The 20,220-nt window shown below is 51.4% G+C and overlaps 2 protein-coding genes across 3 annotated transcripts in view; both read left to right on the top strand.

Moving 5' to 3' along the window:
* The first annotated feature begins 222 nt into the window (after positions 1-222).
* On the top strand, positions 223-20,211 carry LOC309523062 (vomeronasal type-2 receptor 26-like). 2 transcript variants are annotated; one of them, XM_082206865.1, is made up of 5 exons: positions 223-552; positions 2,187-2,996; positions 8,808-9,035; positions 10,109-10,235; positions 10,841-12,260. In XM_082206865.1, exons 1-5 carry the CDS (start codon positions 286-288, stop codon positions 11,737-11,739), a joined length of 2,331 nt encoding a protein of 776 aa, XP_082062991.1. In that variant the 5' UTR covers positions 223-285; the 3' UTR covers positions 11,740-12,260. The 2 variants fall into 2 exon arrangements, 1 of the variants encoding a protein (XP_082062991.1); XR_014215213.1 differs by lacking the exons at positions 223-552; positions 2,187-2,996; positions 8,808-9,035; positions 10,841-12,260 and adding exons at positions 18,491-18,697; positions 19,399-19,497; positions 19,649-20,211 and having other exon boundaries at positions 9,189-10,235.
* LOC309523001 (uncharacterized protein) overlaps positions 18,088-20,220 on the top strand; it is a 51,247-nt gene continuing 49,114 nt past the window's right edge. The window contains exon 1 of the mRNA XM_082206783.1: positions 18,088-18,372. The gene's annotated coding sequence lies outside the window, so the exon portion shown is untranslated. The remainder of the gene's footprint in view (positions 18,373-20,220) is intronic.

The following is a 20,220-nucleotide window of genomic DNA, read 5'->3' as shown; positions in this document are numbered from 1 at the left end:
GGAATCTCACCTGAAGTATCCATGACACATGGTCACCTTCGGAGGGAGTCTGTTCCACTGTTAAACAGCTCTGTGTGCTGTTTGCATCAAAGCTCCTGTCATGGAGCAGCGGTCTCCACATTTTTGTGGAGAAATGAATGAATGAATAAATAAATAAATAAATAAAAATATACTAATATCTGTGGATCATATAATGTTTCCTTCCTCCCATTAATATGAATATCAGTTTCACTCTTTTTTAAAGGATTCATTTATTGCAGGGAGTTAACTAGGTTCTTCTGGTACATGTTGTCTTTCCTGTTCACCATCCAAGAGATCAACCAGGATCGCAGGATCTTACCCAACATCACCCTGGGCTACAACATCTATGAGAACTATTTAGATGCAAAGATGACTTCAGACGCCATGCTAGAGCTGCTTGCAGGCAGTGGATGCAATATTCCCAATTATCACTGTGGAGAACAGAATCACCTGCTGGCTGTTCTTGAAAGAGGCAATACTGTCATCTCAAAAGTGATTTCAGCCTTGTCAGGCATCTACAAAATCCCACAGGTAAGTAGTGGGAGAGCATGGAAGCACAGAGAATTTCAACTGCATAAGATTCTATTTTCTCTTTGGAGGGGTCAAGTAGGGATATTTAAAAAAATGGGAAAATCCTGAGCTATGGATCCTACATCCCTTTTTCAAAACTGAGCCTTCACCAACTTGACACCTCCAGACGTTTCCGACTAAAACTCCCATCAGCGTCAGCCAGCAGAGATTTAGATGTCAGTCATTTCAGATAATTGTTGTTGTTGTTTAGTCGTTTAGTCGTGTCCGACTCTTCGTGACCCCATGGACCAGAGCACGCCAGGCACTTCTGTCCTCCACTGCCTCCCGCAGTTTGATCAAACTCATGCTAGTAGCTTCAAGAACACCATCCAACCATCTCATTCTCTGTCGTCCCCTTCTCCTTGTGCCCTCCATCTTTCCCAACATCAGGGTCTTTTCCAGGGAGTCCTCTCTTCTCATGAGGTGGCCAAAGTATTGGAGCCTCAGCTTCACGATCTGTCCTTCCAGTGAGCACTCAGGGCTGATTTCCTTCAGAATGGAGAGGTTTGATCTTCTTGCAGTCCATGGGACTCTCAAGAGTCTCCTCCAGCACCATAATTCAAAAGCATCAATTCTTCGGCGATCAGCCTTCTTTATGGTCCAGCTCTCACTTCCATACATCACTACTGGGAAAACCATGGCTTTTACTATACGGACCTTTGTTGGCAAGGTGATGTCTCTGCTTTTTAAGATGTTGTCTAGGTTTGCCATCGCCTTTCTCCCAAGGAGCAGGCGTCTTTTAATTTCGTGACTGCTGTCACCATCTGCACTGATCATGGAGCCCAAGAAAGTAAAATCTCTCACTGCCTCCATTTCTTCCCCATCTATTTGCCAGGAGGTGATGGGCCCAGTGGCCATGATCTTCGTTTTTTTGATGTTGAGCTTCAGACCATATTTTGCGCTCTCCTCTTTCACCCTCATTAAAAGGTTCTTTAATTCCTCTTCACTTTCTGCCATCAAGGTTGTGTCATCTGCATATCTGAGGTTGTTGATATTTCTTCCGGCAATCTTAATTCCGGCTTGGGATTCATCCAGCCCAGCCTTTCGCATGATGAATTCTGCATATAAGTTAAATAAGCAGGGAGACAATATACAGCCTTGCCGTACTCCTTTCCCAATTTGGAACCAATCAGTTGTTCCATATCCAGTTCTAACTGTAGCTTCTTGTCCCACATAGAGATTTCGCAGGAGACAGATGAGGTGATCAGGCACTCCCATTTCTTTAAGAACTTGCCATAGTTTGCTGTGGTCAACACAGTCAAAGGCTTTTGCATAGTCAATGAAGCAGAAGTAGATGTCTTTCTGGAACTCTCTGGCTTTCTCCATAATCCAGCGCATGTTTGCAATTTGGTCTCTGGTTCCTCTGCCTCTTCTAAATCCAGCTTGCACTTCTGGGAGTTCTCGGTCCACATACTGCTTGAGCCTTCCTTGTAGGATTTTAAGCATAACCTTGCTAGCGTGTGAAATGAGTGAAATTGTGCGGTAGTTGGAGCATTCTTTCATTAATTCTTTCATTTCATTAATTATTTCAGATAATTAAATATCTGTTATGCTGAAAGTAAAATAAATTGCTGATCTTTTGCTTTCCTTGCTAGATCAGTCATGGCTTCACTGCCCAGGTTCTCGAAGGTAAAACCCTGTTCCCTTTTGTCTACCGGATGAGTCCCAAAGAGGAAAGTCAGTACCAGGGGATTGTTGAATTGCTCCTGTATTTTGGATGGACGTGGATTGGCCTCTTCACTCCAGACAATGACAGTGGAGAAAGATTTGTGAGCGCTGTGAAACCTCTGATGCTCAGCAAAGGGATCTGCATTGCTTTATCAAAAAGAGTACCAGAAAATGATATAAATCAATTTATCAGGCCTGGGGAACCTTTTTTCCTATGGAGACAAGTTGGGGTATTTGTTTCCTATATAACCAATGCACATGTTATCATAATACTCATGGCAATAAACAATATTTATGAGAAGGAAATAGGGGCGAAAGTCTGGATCACAACAGCTTTGCTAGAAATCAGAATTGGCTTTTCCCTCCCTCCAAATCTATTCCAGCACCTCCATGGTTCTCTGTTCTTTGCAATTGAGACTGGAATAAGGAGCAGCAAAGGTGGCAAATATAAATTGCAGACCAATTTTGGGGATTATTTTGATCAAGCATTTCCGTGTTCATATTCAAAGCATCTGTTGTCCGTGAAAGGCAGGATAAGATGCAGAGAGGAGGAGAAACTGCAGCCATTGCCCCAAGGGGAGCATGAGATAGTCCTGTCTGATGACAGCTATGGCACTTACATCAATGTTCAGGCTGTGGCTCAGGCCTTGCATGCTTCGCTTTCATCGAGATCCCAGAGGAGGCTGATGGTGGAGGAAGGAGAGCAGTGGGGACCCCAAAGGCTACAGCCGTGGCAGGTATTTCCTTCCCCCTTTTGCAAACTGCAGTCCACACAGATGCTGATCTTGACTGGGGATAAACCTGTAAAATATCATAGTTACTATTACTAATAGTAGCTTACCTTCCAACATGTCTCCGATGAAAATAGGGATGTCCCATCCCATAACGATCATTTTGCTATTTATACCCAGGCCTTTCTTCAGGGGGAACCCGCTGGAACTCAGCTCCAGCACCTCTCAACTGGGTGCCATTTGGACCTTTGGAGGGTCTGTAGTGATAATATTAGTATTATTCTGTTTATATATCAACTTTCATCTGAAAATCACAGGGTGGTTTGCAGAATAAAAATACAAAATGAGAATAGAAAAAGCAAACGAAAGAAAGAAAACAAGCAAACCAAAAGCACATTAAAATGCCCAGAGATGGTTTAATCCACCCAAATCCTGGTTACAGAATAACTTTCTCGCCTGGCACCTAAAGATTTGTCACAAAGGTGTCCAGGGAGCCTCTCTGGGAGAACATCCCCCAAGCGAGGAGCCACCACAGATAAGTCCTGTTGTCGTGCTGCCACCCTCCAGATATCTCTATTTTTTATATATATATATTTTATTTAAGTTTTTTTTTTCATTTCTTTCCAAGCTCCTGTATAGTTATTCTTAAAAATATTTATGTTTGTAACTGTTATCCATACTCCTAAATATTAAACTTTCTTCTCAATCATCAGTTCTGTCACATTTTCCACCAATACTTTCGTTCTACCTTTATTTAGTTTAAAACCTACTACTTCTCCAAACTTGAGAATCTGTTCAAGACCCTTGTTTGGCTAGCCATGGGGTCTTCTACACTTACCACATGGTCATCTGCAAAGGCCTTGAGTTTATATGCTTTGTAACCTACTGTTGGGACGTGGGTGGGCTGTGGGTTAAACCACACAGCCTAGGACTTGCCGACCAAAGGTTGGCGGTTCAAATCCCCACGACGGGGTGAGCTCCCATTGCTCGGTCCCTGCTTCTGCCAACCTAGCAGTTCAAAAGCACGTCAAAGTGCAAGTAGATAAATAGGTACCGCTCCAGCGGGAAGGTAAACGGCGCTTCCATGTGCTGCTCTGGTTCGCCAGAAGTGGCTTAGTCATGCTGGCCACATGACCCGGAAGCTGTATGCTGGCTCCCTTGGCCAATAAAGTGAGATGAGCGCCGCAACCCCAGAGTTGGCCGCGACTGGACCTAATGGTCAGGGGTCCCTTTACCTTTACCTTTAACCTATATTTTCCCTTTTATTTCTTCATCTGATCTTCTACTTCTGGCCAGGGTCTCTAAAACTAAAATAATAATGGTGACTGAGGATATCCCTGTCTTGTCCCTTTTATTATTTTGAATTTTTCTGTTATTACGTTGTTTACTATCATCATAGCCTGTTAGTCAGAATAAATTGAGTCAATTCCTCTAAGTACAGTGGTACCTCAGGTTACAGACGCTTCAGGTTACAGACTCTGGCAACCCAGAAATAGTACCTGGGGTTAAGAACTTTGCTTCAGGATGAGAACAGAAATCGTGCAGCGGCATCGTAAGGCCCTATTAGCTAAAGTGGTACCTCAGGTTAAGAACAGTGTCAGGTTAAGAATGGACCTCCGGAACAATTTTAGTTCTTAACCTGAGGTACCATGGTAGCCAAGAGGCCAAAAGGGCCGAGAGTGCCAATAAGGCCAAACATGGAGTCCGGCACTCTTCCGTTGCGCAGCTTGCAAACTGTCCGTGCTGATCCAAAAGTCCTTATGCCTCTTTGGCCGGTAGCAGAGTGAACACAGCGGCGAGAAGCAACTGCAGCCAGTGGGTAATAATTCAGAACAAACACAAGGCATTCCTTATCTTCTTAGCCTTTAATCATGTAGAATAACAGCATAAATCAGACCTTGCGAAAGCTCGCCCATTCTTCCTCTCGCATAGCGACAGACTGAAACACTCAGAGTCAACCCCCCCCTAAGTGTCTTTGACCACGCCTCAGGAAAGAGACGTCACTCAGAACTCTTTAACTCTGTGAGTTCTGAAACCCATAACACCCCCTCTCGTCTTGCATCCTGAGGGAAACTGAGGACACCTATTTACAGACCTCTTTGAGTTCAACTCACCTCTCATTGCCTTTTGCCTCCCACTGGCATCTACCCCCAGGCAATTGTTGAATCCCTTCCACACTCCCAGAATCACACTGTGCGAAACCAACCCACGCATTGGTGACCTGAAACCTCTCAGGTGGAATCCCCTTTGTGGTGCGAGTTGACCGCCTGAGAACAACCTCGGGCGCTCCTCCTGACCCACTGGGATCAGCAAGTGTGTCTCCTACCACAGAAGACTCCCCCTCTGATTTGCTGCGTCTTCGGGCCTTCTGCACTTGGCTAACAGGAGATGAAGGCTCGCTCTTGGGTTCCCTCTTAACCTGTGGAGAAACCCACCCCTGTGCTTGACCCTCATCAGCAACCTGGTCTTCAGCAACAGGCTCCGCCTCTGCCTCTCCTTCGTCCCTTTCCTCCCTTTCCTCCCCCTCAGAATCGGACAAACATTCTGAGAGAACATCAGGACCACCCCTAGGCCGTGACCAACCACCCTGCTCAAAGAACTCAGCACGCTTGCTGACCAGCAGCTTGGTCTGATCACCCTCTGGGTATGCAAACTTCCACCCATTTGTTGCAGGATCATACACACAGAAGATCATTTCCTGGTACCTTGGACCACCCTCCTTCCGTTGAGCTGTTGGTATTGGCACTGACGCCCTGGAACCAAACGAACGGAAGAAATGCACCTGTGGCTTTCGCTTGTGCAACAGAAAAAACGGTGTGTCACCTACAGCGTGATTGTAGGACCTGTTAAAAACAAAGCTGGCAAACTTCCAAGCTTCACTCCAAAAGCTCTGAGGCAGCCCAGAGTCACACAGTAAAACCCTGACAGCTTCAGCCAGTGTTTCACTCCTGTGCTCTGCCACGCCTCTCTCTTGAGGAGACTTTGCATCCGTCACCTGGTGACGAATTCCCTTCTGCTTGAAAAACTCCTTCAGAGCAGACCCAGTGAACTGTGACCCACGGTCGCTCCTGAACCCTTGCACTTTGGTGGAGAACCTTAGTTCCACCTCCGCAACCCAATCCTGGATAAGTTGCGCCGCCTCCCCCTGCTTTTTGAGAGAGAAACACCATAAATTCTGAGAAAAATCATCTGTCATCGTCAGCAAAAACCTGGCCCCTCCCAGACTCTCACACTTCATGGGTCCTGCAAGGTCTGTGTGAACCAGCTCAAAAGGTTTTGTGGTTACCCTCCTTACCCCGGGAAAACTGCACCTTTGTACCTTTCTGCATGCCCTGCACTCTAGGGATCCCTCACACGGCGTGATCTTGCAACCCTTGGTGCAGCTAGGCAACCTCTGAACATCTTCCAAACAAGCATGAGACATTCTCTTGTGCCATACATGAACACATGAATCATGGCTGGGAACACTAGCACACGGCGCCTGTGCTTTTCCAGCATTCCCCCCACCCTCCAGAGGTGTTTCCAGAACAAAGAGATTGTTTCTGCATGCCACGTTGACAAGTTGTTTCCCCCCTCTGAAAACGGAACAGGCATCATTTTCAAAGCAAATTTTGTACCCTTGCTTTACAAGAGCAGGTACAGATAACAGGCAACAATGCATCCCTGGCACAACGTAACACTCCAGCTCCGCCTACAAAAAGGAAACATAAACATCAGCAACATTAGAAACTGGCTTTTGTGTCCCATCAGCAAACGTAACAGTCGTTCTAGCTGAAACAGCCCTGCAATTCCGCAGCCTCCCAGCAGGTGGCGTTCCAATTAGGTGATGACTCGCTCCTGAATCCACTACCCATCGCAACACTCTGTCCTTGCTGGAGTTGTCCTGTAGCGTTGCCATGGCAACAAACGTCCCGCTGCCCCTGTCCTTGGCAGCTTCCGTAACCGCAACTCCTTCCGTTGCCCTCAAGACTGGACTTATCTCAGAGTTCCCAGACAGCTCTGCAGCCGTTATCTCCCTCTGCAGCAGGTGGCTGGCCTTGAAGCCTTCAGCTCTGTCCTGCTTCCCAGGCTTCGACTTACGACGTAAACAACTCTTGGCAGCCTTTGGAAAAAGAGGCTTTCCTGAGCTTTTACTGCTCACCGCCCCCCCCACTTCTCACAGGGCTCCCAGGACGCTTTCCTGCACCCCCTGTGATGGGTAAAGGGCCCCCAGCAGCTTGCCCCTTTCCAAGCTCCTCACGCAGACACGTTGCATCACCAGCAATGGTGGCTACAGCCCCTTCGTCCCCCTCAGGGGCCTCCCAGCTTTTCCCAGCTGTGCACCGGCTTTCACGAAGGTGGTCAGCGCCATCTTGCCTTCCCTGTTCTGATGCAGCCATCTCCCGGCCCCTGCTTCCGCCCCCAGCTTCACACGCTTCCTGGAGAGCTAGCCAAGCGGCCTCTGGTTTCTGTGCATCCAGAACAACAGGCCTCAAATCAGCACTTACATTCTCAGCCAAAAACGCCAGAACACGCATCTCAGCTTCACGTTGCTCTGCAACCGCCCCAGCTGACTTAGACATCGGCTTCACCATTTCCCAGAGCTTGGCTCCGACTAAGGACAACTTCTAAATAACTCCACTCCAGCCACGTTTGGCTGGTCAACTTCGCACATGGCAGCTTAAGCTCAAAGCCATGTTCCTGGGACTGAGCCATCTCCTCCCCAGGGTAAGCGTACTCACGACTGGCAGCAGCTTCCTCCGGCTCCCGGCAGATCGGCTTCTCCCCAGCGAGCTCCTTCCAGCCTCAAAGAAAGGCAAAGCTCCAGCTGGCTCCAGCAACCTCACAGCCAGCTTGCTGGCTTCCCCCACACGTGGGACGTTCCTGCAACAGCTTCAAAGCGTTGGCAAACTGCCCATAACCTATGGCGGCCAAGAGGCCAAAAGGGCCGAGAGTGCCAATAAGGCCAAACATGGAGTCCGGCACTCTTCCATTGCGCAGCTTGCAAACTGTCCGTGCTGATCCAAAAGTCCTTATGCCTCTTTGGCCGGTAGCAGAGTGAACACAGCGGCGAGAAGCAACTGCAGCCAGTGGGTAATAATTCAGAACAAACACAAGGTATTCCTTATCTTCTTAGCCTTTAATCATGTAGAATAACAGCATAAATCAGACCTTGCGAAAGCTCGCCCATTCTTCCTCTCGCATAGCGACAGACTGAAACACTCAGAGTCAAACCACTCCCGTAAGTGTCTTTGACCACGCCTCAGGAAAGAGACGTCACTCAGAACTCTTTAACTCTGTGAGTTCTGAAATCCATAACAGGTACCACTGTCATGACTCTCTGAATTTCATCATCTCTATAGTACTCTTCGTAGAAGTCCATGAAAAAATGGTCAAAGGCCTTCTCTGCGTCTATAAAAATCAACACTGCTTGCTTATCATTTCTAACCTCCAGATATTCTATTATATCAATTATATTCCTTATATTGTCCTTCATCTGGCGGCCTGGCAAAAAACCAGCCTGGTCCTGATGAATTAAATCCATTAATAGCACTTTCATGTCGTTTGCCAATAGGTCTGCAAACAGTTTATAGTCATTATTTAATAGAGAAATCAGCCTATCATTTTTGACTGATAATAGATCTGGATCTTTTTTCAGAATCAGCGTAATGTAAGTATCTTAAATCTTTTAGTGGTTGTGCCAAATAATCTTGTAATTTCTTATAGTACTTTGCTGATAGCCCACCTGGCCCTGGTGTTTTCCCCATTTTGGCTTGATTCATTGCCTGTTGTAGCTTCCCAGTTTCTTAATGCTGGCGCTTTCCCCTGCCATTCCAGCTTCACCCTTTCTTGAGAGAAATCCGGTGTCTGAATACTTCCAGGGGCAGACTGTGCTTGGATGAGAACTGGGAGCTTCCAACGGACTTCAATATTATGAACTGGGTGATGTCTCCCAATAAGTCTCGTGCCCTTGTGAAAATTGGGAATATAAGGAGAGGAGCATCTGCTGGCATAAAGTTCACCATTAACCCAGAAGCCATTGAGTGGAACAAGAAATTCAAGAAGGTAGGGGGGAAAATTGGGGGAGGGGGGCTAGGAGATCCTGACTGTGCTCTTCCTTGAACAACCACTGCAGAATGAGCATGTCAGGGTGACTGTCCAGGAACAGCTGGAACCAGCACGCCTTCTTTCTACAGCAGCTGAGATAGGAGGGGAATTTGGGATGCTCAAATAAAGGATATGGACCTTTCATACATGCAGAAGGATGAAAAGTAATTTATTTTACATATGATAATTACTGATTTATTGTATATTTTTTTAAATTTGTGAGTAAGCTCACTTGTATTAAATTTGTCTTAATTTGTGGTTGATGTGGTGAAATTTGGAAAATGAATTAAGGCAATTTGGCAAAAAAAAACCCCAAAAGCCCAACTCTCCTTTCAGTTGGGCATTGAACAGCGAAGCGCTTTCTCTCTCTCTCTCTGACACACACAAACACGAGAATGAACCGTGTGAGAGATTATTCGAATCCTGAAATTTGGGGGAATCACATGTCAGACCCATTGTCATTTGCTTTGAAGTTCTTTTAAGAAGGGAAACAGGTAAATGGAGAAGAGGAAACAGAGTTCTGTGGCTCAAACCTCAGCTGTACTGAACTCAATTTAAAGCACAAGATATTCTGGTCACCCCAATGGTCAGCGGGGGGTTGAAAGGACCCTGATGAGGGGTCAAGGCTGCATTCCAGAGATCATGTTCTGCAGCTAAAGAGAACTGACCGCATTAAGGGAATGGGGAGATGGCAGGCAACTGGGGATCTTGGCTGCTGGAAAGGGCAACTGGGATCTCTCAGGATTCCCTTCCAGACAGACCCCTCCCCAACCTCTATGTGATTGATGTAGAGCTGGGATGATTTCCTGGATGATTCATTGGGGGCCACAACTGCAAATCTTGGGGTAGATCAGGGTTCCCCAAACTTGGGTCCCCAGCTGTCTTTGGACTACAGCTCCCATCATCCTGAGCTGGCGAGACCAGTTGTCAGGGATCACCACCATGCTATAGAGATCGCATTGAGTGAATTACATACACACAAATACTCCTAACTGTTCCTCTTTGTTGCACCTTCTTGTCTTCCTGGTTAGACTGTACCCCGTTCCAGGTGTACAGAAAGATGTCGTCCTGGATATGCCAAGGTGGTCCTAGAAGGAAAGCCCATTTGCTGCTATGCTTGTGCTCGGTGTGCGGAAGGGACCTTCTCCGCCCAGGAAGGTGGGTGACTCCAAGGGGGGAGAAATTCCTGGAGAGAGTAAACACAGGACAGAAATTCAGTCTCACACACTTTTTGTGACAATTCTGCAGACATAGGGGAATGGGAATCCTTCCTTGACTTCCTTAGTATTAATCACCTTTATTACATCCAGGAAGTGAGTTGATAGGAATGGCCATAAGGAAGAAATATCTGGGGTGCAAACTGGGCAGCTGTGAGAGGAAAGCCCGCAAAGCATTCCTTTTTGATTTTTTAGACCAAGCCACACAAAAAGGAAATAATGTTGACACTTATCAAAAATAATGGCTAGACGATGAAAAGCAGCAAATTACTAACAGCAAAAGCACAATAAAAATAAATACTTCATGTGAAAATTATTACAATATAATCTATGGACCGTTTTGATCTCACTGCTATGAACATTGAATGGAAGCAATGTCTGCATTTTAAAGGTTCAGACAAAGAGGATTAGGCAGGATCCAAACAATGCAGTTAACAGAAGTGGAGTGGTCACTGCCTCTCAGTTGATCCTAGATCACAATGTTAATACAGCACAGATCATTAGGGATGTAAGTGATGCTGCAGCCACTCTTTTTCTCTTCCCCAGATGCAGAACATTGCACCAAATGCTCAGAAGATCACCATTCAAACAAGGACAGAGATCAATGTGTCCCCAAGATTACCATTTTCCTGACTTATGAAGAATATTTGGGAATTGTTTTCGCTTCCACTGCCCTCTTCTTGACCTTAACAGCAGGCATTGTGTTGGGAATCTTCATTAAATACAAGGAAACTCCCATTGTCAAAGCCAACAACCGGAACCTCTCCTACACCCTCCTCGTCTCCCTCCTGCTTTCCTTTCTGTCCTCCTTCCTCTTCATCGGGCGCCCAAGGAAAGAGACCTGCCTTCTCCGACAAACGGCCTTCAGCATCATCTTCTCAGTTGCTGTTTCTTCTGTCTTGGCAAAGACCATCACGGTGGTGCTGGCCTTCCTGGCCACAAAGCCCGGGAACAGGGTGAGGAGATGGCTGGGCAAGAGTCTGGCCAACTCCATTGTCATCTCCTGTTCTGCGGGGCAAGTTCTCATCTGCACCATCTGGCTGGGCTCTTCTCCCCCATTCCCAGAGCCCGACATGCGCTCCCAGGTGGAAGAGATCCTCCTGCAATGCAACGAAGGCTCTGTGGCCATGTTCTACGTTGCCCTCGTCTACCTGGGCTTCTTGGCTGCCACCTGCTTCACGGTGGCTTTCCTAGCCAGGAAGTTGCCCGGCTCCTTCAACGAAGCCAAGCTGATCACCTTCAGCATGCTGGTCTTCTGCAGTGTTTGGGTGTCTTTTGTGCCCACCTACCTGAGCACCAAGGGCAAGTACATGGTGGCCGTGCAGATCTTCTCTATGTTGGCCTCCAGTGCTGGGCTTCTGGGCTGCATCTTCCTTCCCAAGTGCTACATTATTGTGCTGAGGCCTGATCTGAACACAAAGGAGCACCTGACAACAAGGAATTAAGGGGACATATGATTCTTAAAATAGTCCATGTTCCCTATGTCCAGAAGTGCATAAAGGAAACACACCTGCTCATCCATGTTGCTTATTCTCCACCTCTGAAAGAAATTGTGTTCCTTCTTAGCCCTGGTTTTAGGAAGTCCTGTTCACATGAACAGTAAGATGGGAGGAAATGTTTTGCTACCTTGCTTTGCCAAGGACTACAGTGAGTCCTGGTCTACTGCCCTTAGTTTGTATACTATTATCTTTTTAAAATTTTGTGTTTTGGGAACTTATATTTATCTCACAACAAGATAGGCTGGAGGGAGAGAGGAGTTAGGTTTTTGAGTCTGTTTCCTTTGTCCTGACTACCTATTAACCATATCAATTCTAATATTCCCCAATACTGTTTGGTTATGCCAGTTCTATGTATTCAATTTTCTATGCTCCATTTCCCGCGTTTATGCGCTATCATTCATAAGCTCACTTCACACCATTTCGTTCTCCTAAGCTTTGTATATCAATAAACTGAGAAATTCATTTAAGACATCTTCCGTAGTCTGTTGGTTTAATTTCTGTCTTGTGTAAGCTCTGCTCCCTGTTCCAAAGAGTAGCAGCTGACCTTAGCCAACCCGTGACTGGGATCCAATGAATTTTATTGCACTGGCCAGGGTTAGGGATAGGGTTAGAGGGGAGAGGGAACTCCGGGGCTCACGGGAGTGGCAGGCCGCCTACGCCAATCTGGGCGAGTCATTGTGAAGGGAGGTGGGGAGGGCGTTCCACAGGGCAGGCGCCACCACCGAGAAGCCCCTCTGCCTGGTTCCCAGTTTGTGGCACAGGTCATCATCCGATGAATTTAGAGCTTCATTTATTCCTGTGTTTATATTTAAAGAAATTATGCATTTTAAAAGTATTCCACATTGATCGTAATATTAAGAATGCACTTAAAATTACTACGCACAACAATGAATAAGGGATTGCAATGCACACACAGTTAAGCAGCATAAATATTTGTTAACGAAGTCTAATCTTGTTGTGATTATTATTACTTTTATTGCTACTAATACCAGTGGCTTACAAGACTCAGCTCTATTCTGCCTTGGTCAGTCCCCACCTGGAATACTGTGTCCAATTCCGGGCACCACTATTTAAGAAGGATGTTGACCAATGGGAAGAAACCCCTCACCCCCCAGAAAGATGCTGGCTCAGAGAGCCCCCTGAGCTTAGACTACGAAGCCTCTGAGGGCGTGCAGAGTGCAAAGCCCCCCCGGGGCCCCTCTCTCTCCCGGACCCACCTGGGGGCCCTGCCCCTGCCAGCCCCTCCGGCCTCTGAGGGCGTGCAGAGTGCAAATCCCCCCAGGGGCCCCTCTCTCTCCCGGGCCCACCTGGGGGCCCTGCCCCTGCCAGCCCCTCCGGCCTCTGAGGGCGTGCAGAGTGCAGATCCCCCAGGTGCCCCTCTCTCTCCCGGGCCCACCTGGGGCCCTGCCCCTGCCAGCCCCTCCGGCCTCTGAGGGCGCGCAGAGTGCCAATCCCCCCAGGGCCCCTCTCTCTCCCGGGCCCACCTGGGGGCCCTGCCAGCCTCTCCGGCCTCTGAGGGCGTGCAGAGTGCCAATCCCCCCCAGGGGCCCCTCTCTCTCCCGGGCCCACCTGGGGCCCCTGCCCCTGCCAGCCTCTCCGGCCTCTGAGGGCGTGCAGAGTGCCAATCCCCCCGGGGGCCCCTCTCTCTCCTGGGGGCCCTGCCCCTGCCAGCCTCCCCGGCCTCTGAGGGCGTGCAGAGTGCCAATCCCCCCGGGGCCCCTCTCTCTCCTGGGGGCCCTGCCCCTGCCAGCCTCCCCGGCCTCTGAGGGCGTGCAGTGCCAATCCCTCCGGGGCCCCTCTCTCTCCTGGGGGCCCTGCCCCTGCCAGCCTCCCCGGCCTCTGAGGGCGTGCAGAGTGCCAATCCCCCCGGGGCCCCTCTCTCTCCTGGGGGCCCTGCCCCTGCCAGCCTCCCCGGCCTCTGAGGGCGTGCAGAGTGCCAATCCCCCCGGGGGCCCCTCTCTCTCCTGGGGGCCCTGCCCCTGCCAGCCTCCCCGGCCTCTGAGGGCGTGCAGAGTGCCAATCCCCCCGGGGCCCCTCTCTCTGCTGGGGGCCCTGCCCCTGCCAGCCTCCCCGGCCTCTGAGGGCGTGCAGAGTGCCAATCCCTCCGGGGCCCCTCTCTCTCCTGGGGGCCCTGCCCCTGCCAGCCTCCCCGGCCTCTGAGGGCGTGCAGAGTGCCAATCCCCCAGGGGCCCCTCTCTCTCCTGGGGGCCCTGCCCCTGCCAGCCTCCCCGGCCTCTGAGGGCGTGCAGAGTGCCAATCCCCCCGGGGCCCCTCTCTCTCCTGGGGGCCCTGCCCCTGCCAGCCTCTCCGGCCTCTGAGGGCGTGCAGAGTGCAGATCCCCCCAGGGGCCCCTCTCTCTCCCGGGCCCACCTGGGGGCCCTGCCCCTGCCAGCCCCTCCGGCCTCTGAGGGCGTGCAGAGTGCAAATCCCCCCAGGGGCCCCTCTCTCTCCCGGGCCCACCTGGGGGCCCTGCCCCTGCCAGCCCCTCCGGCCTCTGAGGGCGTGCAGAGTGCAAATCCCCCCAGGGGCCCCTCTCTCTCCCGGGCCCACCTGGGGGCCCTGCCCCTGCCAGCCTCTCCGGCCTCTGAGGGCGTGCAGAGTGCCAATCCCCCCAGGGGCCCCTCTCTCTCCCGGGCTCACCTGGGGGCCCTGCCAGCCTCTCCGGCCTCTGAGGGCGTGCAGAGTGCCAATCCCCCCAGGGGCCCCTCTCTCTCCCGGGCCCACCTGGGGCCCCTGCCCCTGCCAGCCTCTCCGGCCTCTGAGGGCGTGCAGAGTGCCAATCCCCCCGGGGGCCCCTCTCTCTCCTGGGGGCCCTGCCCCTGCCAGCCTCCCCGGCCTCTGAGGGCGTGCAGAGTGCCAATCCCCCCGGGGCCCCTCTCTCTCCTGGGGGCCCTGCCCCTGCCAGCCTCCCCGGCCTCTGAGGGCGTGCAGAGTGCCAATCCCTCCGGGGCCCCTCTCTCTCCTGGGGGCCCTGCCCCTGCCAGCCTCCCCGGCCTCTGAGGGCGTGCAGAGTGCCAATCCCCCCGGGGCCCCTCTCTCTCCTGGGGGCCCTGCCCCTGCCAGCCCCTCCGGCCTCTGAGGGCGTGCAGAGTGCAAATCCCCCCAGGGGCCCCTCTCTCTCCCGGGCCCACCTGGGGGCCCTGCCCCTGCCAGCCCCTCCGGCCTCTGAGGGCGTGCAGAGTGCAAATCCCCCCAGGGGCCCCTCTCTCTCCCGGGCCCACCTGGGGGCCCTGCCCCTGCCAGCCTCTCCGGCCTCTGAGGGCGCGCAGAGTGCCAATCCCCCCAGGGCCCCTCTCTCTCCCGGGCCCACCTGGGGGCCCTGCCAGCCTCTCCGGCCTCTGAGGGCGTGCAGAGTGCCAATCCCCCCAGGGGCCCCTCTCTCTCCCGGGCCCACCTGGGGCCCCTGCCCCTGCCAGCCTCTCCGGCCTCTGAGGGCGTGCAGAGTGCCAATCCCCCCGGGGGCCCCTCTCTCTCCTGGGGGCCCTGCCCCTGCCAGCCTCCCCGGCCTCTGAGGGCGTGCAGAGTGCCAATCCCCCCGGGGCCCCTCTCTCTCCTGGGGGCCCTGCCCCTGCCAGCCCCTCCGGCCTCTGAGGGCGTGCAGAGTGCAAATCCCCCCAGGGGCCCCTCTCTCTCCTGGGCTCATCTGGGGGCCCTGCCCCTGCCAGCCTCTCCGGCCTCTGAGGGCGTGCAGAGTGCAAATCCCCCCAGGGGCCCCTCTCTCTCCTGGGCCCACCTGGGGGCCCTGCCCCTGCCAGCCTCTCCGGCCTCTGAGGGCGTGCAGAGTGCAAATCCCCCAAGGGGCCCCTCTCTCTCCCGGGCTCACCTGGGGGCCCTGCCAGCCTCTCCGGCCTCTGAGGGCGTGCAGAGTGCCAATCCCCCCAGGGCCCCTCTCTCTCCCGGGCCCACCTGGGGGCCCTGCCAGCCTCTCCGGCCTCTGAGGGCGTGCAGAGTGCCAATCCCCCCAGGGGCCCCTCTCTCTCCCGGGCCCACCTGGGGCCCCTGCCCCTGCCAGCCTCTCCGGCCTCTGAGGGCGTGCAGAGTGCCAATCCCCCCGGGGGCCCCTCTCTCTCCTGGGGGCCCTGCCCCTGCCAGCCTCCCCGGCCTCTGAGGGCGTGCAGAGTGCCAATCCCCCCGGGGCCCCTCTCTCTCCTGGGGGCCCTGCCCCTGCCAGCCCCTCCGGCCTCTGAGGGCGTGCAGAGTGCAAATCCCCCCAGGGGCCCCTCTCTCTCCTGGGCTCATCTGGGGGCCCTGCCCCTGCCAGCCTCTCCGGCCTCTGAGGGCGTGCAGAGTGCAAATCCCCCAAGGGGCCCCTCTCTCTCCCGGGCTCACCTGGGGGCCCTGCCCCTGCCAGCCTCTCCGGCCTCTGAGGGCGTGCAGAGTGCCAATCCCCCCAGGGGCCCCTCTCTCTCCCTGGCTCACCTGGGGGCCCTGCCCCTGCCAGCCTCTCCGGCCTCTGAGGGCGTGCAGAGTGCCAATCCCCCCAGGGGCCCCTCTCTCTCCCTGGCTCACCTGGGGGCCCTGCCCCTGCCAGCCTCTCCGGCCTCTGAGGGCGTGCAGAGTGCCAATCCCCCAAGGGGCCCCTCTCTCTCCCGGGCTCACCTGGGGGCCCTGCCCCTGCCAGCCCCTCTGGCCCTTGGGGGACTCTGGCCAGCTGAAATTTGAAATTTTAACCAAATAAATCAATCAATCTCAAGGTGTCTTTTGTTAGGTTTCACTTGAATAAATTAACCTCTATTAGGTTTCATTTCCCTCACGTCCTTCTTCCCAGCATGCTTTGCTGCCCCTTCTTCTCACAAACAAGGATCCTGTTTCCTATACTTGAAATTTACCCATTTTCCAACGTATAACTGAATAAATAAATCTGAAGGTGTCTTTTGTTAGGTTTCACTTATTAGCTTCATTGGTAAATTAATCTTTATTAGGTTTATTTCCCTCACATCCTTCTTCCCAGCATGCTTTGCTGCCCCTTCTTCTCACAAACAAGGATCCTGTTTCTTATCATTTTATTTTTCTCTTATTCTTCCATTTAAACTTCATGGAGGGGCAGAGCGATGGAGAAAGAGAGAAGGCTTTTCCTCACAGCCTTTCCCTCGCCCTTCCCAGGCTGCCCTGCGCAACCTTCCTCCTGGCCTGCTAATAAACTGATAATCATCAATTATTATACTCATATTTTATTTTATTTTTAATTCTTTATTAGCTCTTACGAATTACATTAACGGTCCTCCTCCAGCCTCAGCAGTTTGTTTGTTTTTTGTCTTTTTGTTTCTGTACTATCTGTCGCTCGATGTTTTAAATCCCCTGTCGCTATTGTCATCCCTTTTTTCCCCCTTTAAGTATTCGCCCAGGACGATATCTACCTTTACCTCCCCACCCCCATTTTATGTTGTTATTTCAATGTATATCATGCTATGGCCACACGGCTAATGCAATAAAATCTAAAATCACTACCTCAACCAGAACATACAAACATTTGAAAGATAAGAGTAAATAAGTAAAAGAGAGATAAAGAAAGAAAAAAAATAAAAAAATATATATAGAAAAAGACAAACGTACAGACATTACACATTGGCTTCCTTCCATCTCGGTTTAGGTTGAATAAACTTATAACCATTCTGCAGTTGTATTATAATGACTCTATACATTACAGGTTTTACATTCCGTCCACTGTTATTTTTCTAATTCCCAAATTATCTTCAATATAATTTAAAAATTTATCCCAATCATTTTTTAGCTTTACGTTTTTTTGATGCCTAATCCTCTGTGTCAGTCTCGCTAATTCAATATACTCAAATAGTTTCATCCGCCATTCTCTAACCGTGGGTATATTAGAGGTGTTCCAGTTTTGCGCTAACAGAATCCTCGCTGCCACCGTTGCACATTGGAAAAATATTGGGAAAATATTAATTTTTCCAATTATTATACTCATAAACCCCCATAACCCAGGAAGTGGCGAAGAGACCTCGTCCTTTTCCTCCTTCCCTTGGAGGCACCGAGAACGGCTCCCCCCTTTTCCCCACGTCCCGCGGCTCCTGCGCCCTGGACAACAGAGGCCAAAATGGCGCTGGCCACCCGCCAGTTGTTTTACCTGCAATTTAGAGCTCCAAAAATGCTTTCAATGCATGTTGAGGCTGTGATTTTTATAGTGCTTTTAATATTCTGTTGGGAGCCACCCAGAGTGGCCATTATTATTATTATTATTATTATTATTATTATCTCATCACCTTGATTGCAATGATACCTAATATAATATAATATAATATAATATAATATAATATAATATAATATAATATAAGCCGCTCCCTTAAAATTCCGCAGGCACTCACTCCTGTTCCATTTGACCGCAAGTCTGCTCCGGCGGCGATATTGTAAAAGCCAGCTTTCGTAAGGTCGTGAATTGAAGCCGCACTTTAACCTTTCGCGGTCAGAATTTGGGAGGAAAGTGAGGCTTATATTCAGGCCAATACGGTAATGTACTACGACAAAGACTATGGCTATCAATTTACAGAGCACTCTGATATGAGTGTTCATTAAATCGAGTTTAATGATGATGATGATGATGATGATGATGATGATGAAAAGGTGTTGCAATGGAGGAGTGCAGGGAAAAAGAAAACTCCTGGCACTCATTCTTTCTTGCTACAGAATTAAAAGATTTCTCTGCTTTTCTCCTTCTTTTCCCCTTGGGTGGTGTGTTCAGCAGTCGCCCTCAGGGGAAACAGGTGTCCCCCCCCCCTTGGAGGAAATGGACTGATCGGAACCTGGCTGTGAGATCGGCTCAGAATCCCAGCCTCACTTTACAGTTGAGACCAACAGCCTTTTGGTGGTTTCTCTGCAAGTGAATCAGAAAAAAACTCTTATCAGACACCGAAAAAGCAAAGTCTGAAGACTGATGTCTGGGGAAATGGTGAGGGGACCAGCAGGAAACTGCTAAGGGAGTTTTGAGTCCTTTTATTCTGTTGCAGTTGCAGAGAAAGGAGGGTGGGGGGTGGGGGTGGGGGTCCGCCCCAGGTGTCATCACTGAGGGGGGTGGCAAAAGGACATAAAGCCGTGTTTAAAATAAAAATAAAAATTGGGCTCACCAAACCTTGTAGTTGAGTCAAAAAACGCGGCTGGCACTGGGCGCCACACCACGGGGGCTGGCACTTACCGGGGGGGGGGGGCTGCAGAGTGCCTGATCCACGCATCTCTCCTGGGGGTGACTTGGTGGCTTGGGCCCCTGCAGGCTGGGCGCTGCCTGAAACAGAAGCGTGGGGCTTGCGTCTGCCCCCTGCCTCTCCCTCAGCCGCCCTACAGCTGGGGGGGAGGCAGAGGATAGGCTCCAGAAAGCCCACAGGACCCCCGCGTTGAACCGGGCACCCGAGCAGCTGGCTATGCCGCTGTTCTGTTGTTTGAATTATGGGTGCCTTGAGAGTTAATGTGCTGTGCTTGCTGCCCCACTCGTCCTGATGGACCAGCCCCCCATGGCGCCAGGGCTGTAGGGCTTCCCTGGCTAGCGACTCAACGTGGGCAGGAGAGTTTGCCTTCTGGGTTCCTGCCTGTCTCATTTTGTGCTGCTCTCTTTCTCCTTTCTCCCCACCGTCAACTCTGGGGTCCTGTCTCTGCCAGCAGTCAGCCATTGAGGAGGACATTTTCCATGAAAAGGACGATGAAGGAAAAGGCGAGGAGGAGACCGCAAGACGGCTGGATCTCCTCAGCCCTGACTGGGTAGGTGGCCGTGGCCTAAGTGGTGATTGGCAGAAGGCGAGGGGGGCATATCAATCGTAGGATGAGACTGTTGTTTCAGTTATGGGTGCCTTGAGTTTTAACGTTTGGTTGCGTTTTTTAATTGCTCGTTTTTTGCATCTTTTCCTTGCAGGTTCCAAGTCTGTCACCATTTTCTAGTGTTTCCTCCCTGTCCTCCCTGGATTCCCTTTGGGACTCCCTCAATGAGGTACGTAGCAGACAGAGCAGGAGGGAAGCCCTGCTGAGCTGGAGAACCCTGAGGCTGGGGAGGAGGAGGAGGAGGAGGAGGAGGAGGAGGAAGCCGGCTGGCTGACCGGCCAGGCCACCTTCTGGACGGTTGAGAGCAAGGGGGCAAACAGGCAGGGGGCTGCTAAGGGCAGACCATGCTTGCTGCCCCACTCCTCCTGATGGACCAGCCCCCCATGGCGCCAGGGCTGTAGGGCTTCCCTGGCTAGCGACTCAATGTAGGCAAGAGAGTTTCCCTTCTGGGTTCCTCTCTCATTTTGGGATGCTCTCTTTCTCCTCTCTCCCCACCGTCAACTCTGGGGTCCTGTCTCTGCTAGCAGTCAGCCACCGAGGAGGACATTCTCAATGTCAAGGAGGACGAAGGAAAAGGCAAGGAGGAGACGGCAAGACGGCTGGATCTCCTCAGCCCTGACTGGGTAGGTGGCCGTGGCCTAAGTGGTGATTGGCAGAAGGCGAGGG

Source organism: Podarcis vaucheri (assembly GCF_965113315.1).
Source record: "Podarcis vaucheri genome assembly, chromosome: 18".
Taxonomy (NCBI): Eukaryota; Metazoa; Chordata; class Lepidosauria; order Squamata; family Lacertidae; genus Podarcis; species Podarcis vaucheri.
This window is presented reverse-complemented; position numbering and strand designations above follow the sequence as displayed.

Excerpts from the sequence above, each read along its gene's own strand:
- LOC309523062 (XM_082206865.1), top strand. The coding sequence starts at position 286 with ATGTTGTCTTTCCTGTTCACCATCCAAGAGATCAACCAGGATCGCAGG. Across the intron at positions 553-2,186 it reads GCATCTACAAAATCCCACAG|ATCAGTCATGGCTTCACTGC; the intron begins GTAAGTAGTGGG and ends TTTCCTTGCTAG. Across the intron at positions 2,997-8,807 it reads AAAGGCTACAGCCGTGGCAG|CTTCACCCTTTCTTGAGAGA; the intron begins GTATTTCCTTCC and ends CTGCCATTCCAG.